The sequence below is a fragment of the Laetiporus sulphureus genome, assembly GCF_001632365.1.
Source record: "Laetiporus sulphureus 93-53 unplaced genomic scaffold LAESUscaffold_43, whole genome shotgun sequence".
Taxonomy (NCBI): Eukaryota; Fungi; Basidiomycota; class Agaricomycetes; order Polyporales; family Laetiporaceae; genus Laetiporus; species Laetiporus sulphureus.
The window spans coordinates 330,871-341,627 of record NW_024468552.1 but is presented as its reverse complement, the minus strand read 5'-3'; the positions used below and the strand labels follow the sequence as shown (position 1 = coordinate 341,627).

The following is a 10,757-nucleotide window of genomic DNA, read 5'->3' as shown; positions in this document are numbered from 1 at the left end:
AGAACTTGTGTGTGTGCCACAAAACTGTTGATAAGAGTGACCCTCAAAGATTAGTAAATACCTTGGGATCAAAATGTGATGAAAATATGACCAAAACTGCGTTAGAAAGCCATGATAATACACTTTCCAATGAGCCCTTATACAATGTAGTTGACCCATTGGTTGAGGAGATATTTACTATACAAGTTGAAGTGAGCAATCTTATCAACAGTTTTGTGGATCACTGTAACTGCTCTAAAAAGGACTGATACAGGAAGAAGAAGAGCTGGAAAGAATGGGAGAACTATTGAATTCTGTAGATGATCAGGACCACTGGCCATAGATCTAGTTAGCGTCGAGTCTCAACTGACCTGATCTTGCATGAAACGATCTTGATGGGACTGGCTGAAGCATTTCAAGGCTGTTGTCTTTACTGTAGAATGTCCCAAAGATACTAGAGAAGGATGCTTGTGTTGCATCCATATCTCAGATAGCATATATGCATAAAGTCAAGTTTGTGGGTGTCGCCGCAGACATCTTGTGGCAACAAGGCTTGCTGTCACGTGCCTGTGAGAAACTTGGTGTTTGAATAAGCACCAGTCAAGGTAATTGGTGCGCACAGAGTTCACATTCTAGAGCCATAAGTGGCAATCTAAACAACTTACTTCTGTGATGTGCCCTTCCCAAGAATGTATCTTAAGCCAAGGAAATATTTTTCTTATGGCAGACCAGGATTTAGACATCAAATAATGTTGCGGTAGCCACCAGATTAAGCACCGATCAAGGTGCGCACAGAGTTCACATTGTAGGGTGATAAGCAGTAATAAAAATATCTTATATTCATGATGAGCCATTTCCTAGAATGCATCTTGAGCCAAAGAAATCTTTTTTCTTGTGGCATACCAGGAGTTTAAACACCAAATAATGTTATGGTAGCCATAGAATTTGGGTGCTTATAACAGATTCTTGGGGTGGACCAGAAACATTTCATACATGATTCACTTGTTATAGCAAAAATAGTACATTATCCTACTCCTCTATGATTGTCTCTACAGCACCACCAGGCCATGCAACATCTAAATCAGGTTTTTCTACCAAGAAGAAATACTGCCCATTTTGGGGCATACCGAGAGAACGTGGAACTGGAATCATGGCTACTACTGACACAATGTTCTTCACTTCAACGACACAAAGGGAAAGAGATCCAGGATATTTGAAAACTCATACTGTATTATGTGATCTCTCAAGAAGATCAGAGTCAGGCTGACTATACATTGACACCATTGCAAGTATAACTGTTTGCTGTTGGACTGAGGCACGAAAGTAGTACTGGACCTCTGCGAATCGAATACTGTCACCCAGGTGAAGCTATAATTGAATATGCAAGACAATAAGTCCCATACATAGATGACATTGGAGGTATTCACTTTTGAGCAGTTCAAATTTTGTTTAAGGGTTTCAGGTTCTCCTTCCATGCTGAGCATGCAATCTGTTCATTTGGAAGGTGCAAACATGCCCATTTTGTGATTTTACCATCCCAACCTTCAGTGAAATCATCAGCATTTGACAAAAAGTGCTGAAAGGCTACCACTTCAGGGCCAGGAATGTGGTGTGGTACCTCTTCTCTTGCATGTAGTAAAGTATAACCATCGCCAATATCAATGGCACCACAGGGAAGATAATATGTGTCTGTGTCATCTTTGCCTTCTGCAAGTGCAGGTATCATAGCCTTCAGAGCATTCTCCTGTGCACATCAAAGCCCTCGCTCTGATAAATTCTTGTAAGAATTTGACAGCTGCTTGATTTCTTCTCCGAGATTTCCAATTGTATGCTCCATCATCCATTGTGTGCAATAGACAGGAGGTCCGACACAAATAACCTCCCAAGATATATGCCACAATGCATGTATACTTTGGCAACAGAAGTGGATGTGCTCTTGCCTAGCACAGTAGTATAAATTCTTGAAGGTCTTCGTAAACTCTAGAATTAGCTGATACTCACGATTGAGTTGCATTCATGTGATTTTGTGCTGATGAAGTATTCGGCCCGCTGCCACCAGTTGGCAAAAATTCTGCCAGTATTTTTCAGGCAAGACATTGTAGAACAGTGCAGGCTCCATGCCAAATATATAAAGCAGAAACTTCCATGCTTTATATCCACTGTTCAGTCTCTCTGTGAGATCATGAGGTGGCCTATCGAATAAGCCAGGAAGATATGGAAGCATCTTCCCAACCACCTCACCATGTGTCTTCCATGTTTCACCTCATAAGACTGCCCAGTCCCGAGTTGACCTATCATCAGGTCTTTTACAATCTAGTGTGCCCCACCACAGTCCAAGAAGCAAGTCTGGTATGATTAGAGCAATGAGATGCATCAAATCAATTGCTAGACATCCAGGCATAGAGAAAGTACATGAGAGCCCACTCAAGAGACTTGGCTTGGCAATTCCAGTCTTGCGACGTCACTTCTTGTATTGACCATCTGAAGTAGACTCTAAGACATAGTGAAGGTTGGATAGATACTCCTCGGCAGAGGGATAAGGATCAATGGTCATGAGGTCTACATCATCATGATCACATCCAGCAACAGTATAGCCTAGAGGTTTGGCAAGAGCAGGGTAATAATGCGGTGCATTTTCTTTGTGTTGTCTGATCAATTCACAGTACATATGACATTCATGGTGCCCTTTGTGACCCGTACCATTGTTGACTTGAGCAAGACCTGGCCCATCTGCAGCCACAAATGGTACAAATGGTCGGCAATCATACAGCTTGCCATCTGTCACAGCGCATCATAGATCCTGCCAAAAGGCAAGGAAATGGCTGCAAGGTGCTAGCCGCACTCAGTGACCTGCACAAAAACCAAAATAAGGACCTGCCACAAGGAGGCTAGGTCAAAAAGGCATGCAGTGCCATGCAGCCTACAAAAAGGGGCTCAAAGGGCCCATAGCCTTATGTCACACAAAGAGGGGGTGAAGGCTTCTTAGGTCGCATGAAATAGATGAATGAATTTAAGGTCTTCCCTTAGATCCTCATGTGCTTATATACATGTAGTGGTGGACCCTGGGTACCCTAACCATGGTGTACTTACTGGGGTCCTGTCCTGTCTACATGTGAACATATTGTCAAAACCAGTAATGGTTCTGGACTTTTGCTATAGCAACTATCTATAAAGGCCGTGGATATGCCAAGGTAATCCTACTTTACCCAATGAGATAATTGCCTGAAGGTGGTGCCACTATTTGAGTAGCTGAAGTGGTGCCACTTATTGAGTGGCCAATGGGGGTTCTGCCATAGCGCATATTCTAATGCAGGTGCTACTATTTGACAGCCATGTAGTTGGTGCTGCTATTGAGCAGCAAATTGGGTGCTTGCTAGCTTAATGGTCCAATGAGCACAGATAAGCCTATTGTGGGCCAAAGAGTTCCATTCTGGGCAAGTGGCCAGTGTCACGTGACTGAGTGGCTGAATCATGGATGCTTGGTGGTCATGTGGTAGACACAGTCATATCCGCAATGTATGTGGTGGTATTGTGCTGTTTGTCTAAGTATCCACTTTGTGAGACCAATATGAAGGTTGGCATCTGAATAATCACTTGTGGTTGCCGAATGATGACTTTATTGGTGCAAAAAGAAAGGTGCCACTTAATACTGTGACACCATCAAGGGCATCCCAGAAGCGAAACTCATGCTTCATGAGTGTCTGAGCATGATGAAGATCCAGAAATAGAAAGGAATCGAGGTTTTTTGGTTTGTTGGGGCCTGAAATGAAGCTGCCGAGAAGAACATGTTTCTTCTTATGTCGCAACTCTGGGGACAAATCAAAGAGCACCCAGATATATATCCAGGTGTCTGATGCCTTGTAGTGATAGAGTTGTGCACTGTCAATCGAAAAGATCAGAATCATGTCACGTTCCTGTATTTCACCACGTTCGATGGCTTGGATGATCTGCTCATCATGGTATATGTCACTCCACTCCTTGAACACTCCATTAGTGGACTTTAACTCATTAATTATCATGCGAAGTTGTGTGTGACCTTGTCGAATATTCATGGTGCCCTTAGTAGAGCATGGAATGGTCTCGAGCTGGGGCCCGAGGGGGATGGTATAGAAATCTTGGTGAGCGACCTGTTTCTTGCCGTGACTTGCATGGAGAATCTTCATGTCGTAATGTGGCTCATCACAATAATGACACACTTCATCATTTTCAAAGGGCCCTGTGAATGCAAGGCAGCTGTTGATACACATGTCATGCTTCAATGCATGAATCCCCATTATATTGGTGATACGGCATTTGACTTGGTCATAAGCAAGGATCTTGACATTTAGAAATCATCGTAACCCAGCTTGATGCATGGATTCATAGACACATTGAGAGGCAGATCTCACAGTGAGATTTAGCTCTATAAAATACAGCAGATCGGGATCTTCATCGATGCTGAGAGGTTCTTCCAATGGATGTTGCAAGTGGTGTATAGTGTCCTTGTCAAGATCTGAGTTTTCCCAACTCGCATCTGCCAGCAGGCACTTGAAATCTGTAGCAATCCTCAGTTCTTCAATCTGTGGTGCACAGAGTGTGTCGTCAAACTCATCTGTGAAGTTGTCATCATTCACTGCAGTGGATGAATGCACAGCTGAGTCAGGAAGTGGCATATTAGGAAGTGCTCTGTTGAGAGGATCAGCAAGGCTTCCAGGATCAACAGCAGATGGCAATTCTTCCAAGAGATCCACGTTGGAATCAGCAATAGAATGTTCAGATCCATCATCCAGTGCAGCCATATGAGAATCGTCAGGCAAACTGCCTGCATTTGTAGAATGGCTCATGACTGCCTGCTCTCCTTCTGCTCCACATCCAGTCATCAGTCCACTAGCATGAGATGCCATGGGTGAGATATCATTCCTGTTCTTTCAGAAGCTAGACATGCACTCTTTGGAGCTGTCACGCTGACACGCTCCATCATCCTATGCAAATAACAAATTGTATATCAGTAGAGGAAACTTAGAATATGAAATTACTCTTACCATTAGCATGTTATAATCATTCTCATGCCCATTCATCTGAGAGGAATGTGCAGGCCCTTCAGGATGACCATCCTGCAGGTTTTGGTCATTCTTTATAAGCACAGTATTCAATTTCTAGACTGTCTAACATTCTGAAATGATTTATTCTTACCACCTGCAGCTCATGGTCATCTTTGTGCCTACACTTGCAAGCAGTTGAGATTTTGAGTTCGTGAGGCTCCCCACCAGCTATAGTGTTGCAGCAGAGTTCACTGATGATGATGAAGTGGAACCTTGGTGTGATGTTCAGGTAGAGCTGCCTTCACGATATTGTCTATGCGCATAGTATGTCATCTTTGACACTCACGTTTGGACTTTGCAGAACCTCGGGCAATTGCAGTAGTAGACTTTGGGACCAGCCGATTTCAATTCAGAGTCACACATGCTCGTGGCAAGTAATTGAAGTGCATAAAATTGAAACGATGATCACGAGGGAAGATGCAGACAGGAGACAGTTTCAGTTACCTAACTAATTATAAGCTGTGTCGTGCATCTTGGCACTCAACCACTCATTTTGCCCTGATTTGCCTCATCGGACTTTCTCTTGACACCATCCTGCCACAACGTTACTCATTCCCTCCAGACGGAATTTTCACTGGGATGCAGGACTCAAACCCTGTCGCACCATTGGAACTGGGGATGAAACTCACTAAAGCATCTACACAGGTGATGCTCAATAAAGTCCTTGAGATGGCAACTCTGCCTTACTGCAAGGCACTTGATGCCATTATGTATTTGTCAGTCACCACTTGACCGAACCTGATCTATTCTGTGCAGTTGTTGAGTCACTACATGGCACACCCTGGGATCATCCACTGGCATGTGCTGAAGTGGGTTCTCCATTACATCAAAGGAACCATCAATTATGGCCTTATCTACTACAGTTCAGATCATGTGCACTCCACCCTCGAGCCTCTGATTTACTCTGACTCATCTTACTGTGACTGTGCAGACATGAGATGTTCAATGCAGGAGCACATCATGGTAATGGCTGGTGACCCTGTTACATGGAGCTCACATCACCAGGATGTGGTTGCCCTATCCACTACTGAGGCAGAATATATCACGGCAGTGCATGTGGGGCAGATGGTGATGTGAATCAAGAAATTTATGGGTGATGTCTATGTTCCTATTTCTCTCCCTGTCAGCCTCAGGATGGATAGTGCAGGCAGCAAGAGCCTGGTGAAATGCTCTATCAACTTCACCCAGGTCTGGCACCTCAACGTTTGATACCACTGGCTTCATGAGGCCATTTAACAGAAACAGATTCAGATCAATCATATTCCCAGCACTGAGAACTCTGCCAATATTTTCACCAAGGCCCTTCCTCAGCCAGCTCTTCTCAAGCACCTTAAATTTCTTGATTTCATGGTTTAGTTTTTTTTTCTTTCCTTTTTTAATATTTTTCTCCTTTCTCCATTTTGCTTTTTCCTCCTGGTGTTGCAGCCTAGGGGAAGTGTTGGAGTGCAGCTAATCTAGGGTGATGGAGAGGATGGGAAGCCCAGGTTTGACAGCATGAACACATGATCACCATGTAGGTCAGGCATAGGTGTCATTTTTATACATGAATTGGCTGCTCGTGTAGCTCAGGGCTGATACATAAATCACTCTAAAGTTATTTGCAGTCAGTTGATGTGTGATTAATACATTAAAATCTGGCCCACCTGTGTGCTTGATATATCAGGCTGCAGGTTGCCTGTACTACTTGATGTATCATTAATTGTAATAAGTCGAGGGCTAGTGATACATTATGTATGAGCTGCCACACTTGAACAACCAATCACGTGATTGTGAGCTTTTCCTTTCTTGATTCCCTTAAGCATGTGACACAGTAACCTTATATAGGTGGTCCAAAATCAGCAGCGGGTCTGCAATGTGGCAAGTTGGTGTCCAGATGTTTCTGATGTTACTGATTCGGTGGCATGACATAATTCAGCGATCAGAATCTGCACTCAGTGATCAGCCAATGAGAAGCCAAATAACAGTCATACTGAAAATGTGATCTGCACACTTATTGAATGCTACAGACATATTTTAGGTATTATTGAGGCAATGTAGCTTTACAAAATGATAGTTTACATGCTAATAGAGCTTCTGAAGATATTCTAAGAGCTCACCTGAACAGGAGTCAGGGTACATGGCTTAAATTGTGTTGAAAAAAGCCTGCTGCCACTACAAATAAAGCATTCAAGTTCTCGAGCTCCCTTCTTTCAACTCTGTCATTTTGATCCATTTTTGAGCCTCTCAGAGTTAGTGTATATATGATTTTTATGTTAATATAATGTATTCCTTATGCCTAAAACAATGCATAGAACAAGATGTAGATCTACAGCTATAGTGGCAAGAGCACATGAGTGTTGATTGAGGCCCTACCGCATGCCAAGCACCATGGGACTCTATCATATAAGATAGTATGGCTGACATAGGCAGCACAATCACATGCTTGGCACTTATATAGATTTATCTTCTACATGTATGTCTAGGTCCTGGGGAAATTGCTGCCTCATGTGCACTTTGTGCCGCTTTGTGCATGCCTCAACAAGCACTTAGTGCTGCCTTGTGCATGCCTCACATGTGCTTAGTACCACATTGTGCATGCTTCGTGCCACCTCTTAGCTTCATCCTGCATGCTCGACTCTGCTGCTTCATACTACTTCGCTGCCACCATTGTACCACTTCACTGCCAACCTCTTGAAAAGCCTGATGCAATCTGTGCTGATGACCATGGCAACTTGAGCCCAGGATGCTGGGTCATCTTACAGAGATCATAGTGCATCCTCACCCTGTTCTGCCTGCCTTGCCACTCCCAGCCTCTTTATTGCCTGATCAATGTATTCTGCATTAAATTCTGTGGCTACTCGCAGTACTTAAGGGCTCTGTAAATGTTCAAAAGTACCCACACATGAGTAAATCATATCACATCATGGTGATTCATTTCTCTCCTTCACCATGTCATGCTCGCTCTGGAGCATTAGTCCCTCAGTGCTTCAGCCTGGGCTTGGGCTGATTTTTGGGCTGCTCAACAACTTCAATCATAGAAACACACTCAGAATCGCTAAAGTCCTTTGCGAGAACGCAGGTGTCAGTCTAGAGGGCTGGTCAGAGGCATCCTGGGGCTGTTGTCAGCGATCTTGCAGGCACATCCTGAAGTAATCTAAGACATGTCAGATGAAACCCTGCAGATGATGTTATCAGCTAGAAAAAGATAAAGAAGGAATGGAGACAGACCAGAATCATCCCCCCCACCTTCTACCTGCAGTTCAATGGCTAGAAACTCAGTGGTGCAATGGATGATATTGGAAGTGACCACAGAAAGCAGACTCCGGAAATGAGTGCAGGACTTCTGATGTGGATACCGCTAATACATCACAGTTGCAGACATAGTAGAAACAGAAATAATATTATGAAGCAGGGAGAAGCGTTGGTATCTCCTTTGCGCTGCCGCTTCTTGTACCACTGCATGCGCTTAGTGCCGCCTTGTGCATGCCTCATGCGCACTTAGTGCCACCTCATGCCCACTTCGTGCATGCCTCACACCTGCTTCAGTGAATGCTTCAGATGGCTTCAGTGAACGCTTCATGCTGCCTTAGTGAATGCTTCATGCTGCTTCAGTGCACCACCAATGCTGCCAGGACTTAGCCATTGCAACCACACTGACACCCATCCTAGCTTTAAACCAGTTAGCAAATCCTCCATAATAATTCAGACTCAGAGTTCAAGTGCTCAATGAAGCCATATGCTATACCTGATACACAGGAGGAACATCCAGTAATGCAGCCAGGTGCCAGAAGGGCACGTAATTGATATGTTCACAAGCCATATGGACAGCATCATCAAATACCTAGAGTAGACTAAGAACTCACCATGACTGCCACCTTCATGATGTCATGAGTGCAGTCCCAGGCAGAGGTAGTGGGTAGAATCAGATAAGTCTTGGAAGCAGCAAGGACAGATTGTATTTGTCTGCATGTATTGAAACTGTAGAATACATGATGTGGCCACCAGGAGTGATCGCAAGACTGAGACTTTGCACATCTGCTCTGTGCTTCTAAATGCGTGTACTTAGCAATGGGCAGTTGCACGAGACCAAAGCATACCCAAGGCAGCACTAAGTGCATGTGAGGTGTGCAGAAGGTGGCACTAAGCATGCACAAAGCAGCATTTTTCCTGGGTCCATATGTCTATTTTGGTTGAATTGCGTTGAAGAAGATTTTTTTCTGATATTATGTCATTTATATTCCCAGATATCACCCTAGATCAATCAGTGTCTGAGTGCTAACCCTATTGACTGGTGCTCAATCTGCCCACTGGGCGCTCCACCTCCTATAAGTGCCAGAAATTTGACAGACACTCAGACAGGTGCTTACTTCATTCACAGGCCAAAATCCAGGCTGCCCCACCCATACAAGGGTGCTGATTCAGCCGCTTGAGTGCACCAAAAAAGAAAACCTCACAAGCATTTGATTGGGTGCTGGTTAATGTATCAAACCCAGCCTTTAAGGTTCCTGGCCACTCGATAATGTATCATGTTATCATACATCAATGGAATGATATATCAGTTGACTATCTCATAATGCATAAGCATCAGCAAAATGTCTGGAGCCCGATCTGAGAAGACATGGTAGATAATAATACCTTCATACTGCAAGACAATTATTCTCAGAAATTTGTCCATGTCATCTGCTGGCCCTTGGTCTGATCACCACTGGCCAGTTAAACATTTATCTGAAACTCAACTGACTTAATCTGACAGGTATGCACAGATATAGTCAGATATGAGGACAGTGATGCAGGCAGGCCAAAAGAATACCATGAATTGAGTGTACATAAATGTTTGTAGGGATTAGCATAGTATTAGACCAGTCAATTCATCTAATGCCACTACCTCATCCTCATCATCTTCACCCGACATATCATCTTGGCTCTTGTTATCCCCTTCTGCTGCTCCATGCTCAACTTTGGGAGGTTTGTTCTCCTCATCGAAAACATAGCCATAATTGTATTCCTCATCCTACATGTTCTGGCCTTGTGCACCATCATTCAAGTCTTCATGGTAGAAGTGCTCACAGGGCGCACATCCAACTCTACTCAAAGTCATTGCAACAGCATGTGTCTCTCTCATATGCACTGTGACGTGTCGACCTCATCTTTCGTGTTGTCCCCTGTATCTGCTGTGACTGTGCACCATGCCCTCGGTGATGGCAACAGCATGCTGTCTTTCTCCAGCCCTTGCATACATGACTTCTGGAGTGCAGTCATTCCTGCAGGCTTTGTCACACTCATCCTTGTTACCTGCATTCTCATCCTGTGCCCTCTGTGTGCTGTGGTCCATCATGTGTCATGGCCATTCTGCAACTTCCTCATCCTTCCTGAGGCAGAGGCTCTTGATATCTCACGTGATGACCTCGAAGAGAGCGTGTGTCACAGTAACACTGGACAAGAGATCAAAAAGACTAAAAAAGGATCAGTCATGTGGAACGTGCTGTCCTGATCCCCCTGATCCCAAAGTATCCCCCTGAACCCTATGTGGCACAAGAGCCTGTTGACTTACTGGTCAATGTGGCATATGCAGGAAAGGGTAGAGATATATGAGGGAGCTAGTAAGCTCAGTGAGTGCTACAGGTAGTAGACGAGGAGAAACAATCTGAAGTTTCGTCCTCTACATGGCTGGTCTTATATACACATACAGTGGGCTATCTTACCTAAGCTACCTATCTA

The 10,757-nt window shown here is 44.1% G+C and overlaps 3 protein-coding genes across 3 annotated transcripts; all 3 read right to left on the bottom strand.

The window, feature by feature from the left end:
* Nucleotides 1-1,993: 1,993 nt before the first annotated feature.
* Nucleotides 1,994-3,998, bottom strand: LAESUDRAFT_738448 (uncharacterized protein; the record flags this gene model as incomplete). Its single annotated transcript, XM_040910894.1, has 4 exons — nt 1,994-2,241; nt 2,290-2,411; nt 2,445-2,709; nt 3,623-3,998. The coding sequence occupies 4 exons, from the start codon at nt 3,996-3,998 to the stop codon at nt 1,994-1,996; spliced, it is 1,011 nt and encodes a 336-aa protein (XP_040760863.1).
* A 138-nt stretch (nt 3,999-4,136) lies between these two features.
* On the bottom strand, nt 4,137-4,292 carry LAESUDRAFT_633309 (uncharacterized protein; the record flags this gene model as incomplete). The annotated part of the gene is made up of 1 exon (XM_040903424.1): nt 4,137-4,292. A coding segment is annotated over one exon (156 nt), but the record flags the coding sequence as incomplete, so codon positions are not given.
* Nucleotides 4,293-4,310: 18 nt separating this feature from the next.
* On the bottom strand, nt 4,311-4,862 carry LAESUDRAFT_762305 (uncharacterized protein; the record flags this gene model as incomplete). The annotated part of the gene is made up of 1 exon (XM_040913073.1): nt 4,311-4,862. One exon carries the CDS (start codon nt 4,860-4,862, stop codon nt 4,311-4,313), a length of 552 nt encoding a protein of 183 aa, XP_040760861.1.
* Between the last annotated feature and the right edge of the window lie 5,895 nt (nt 4,863-10,757).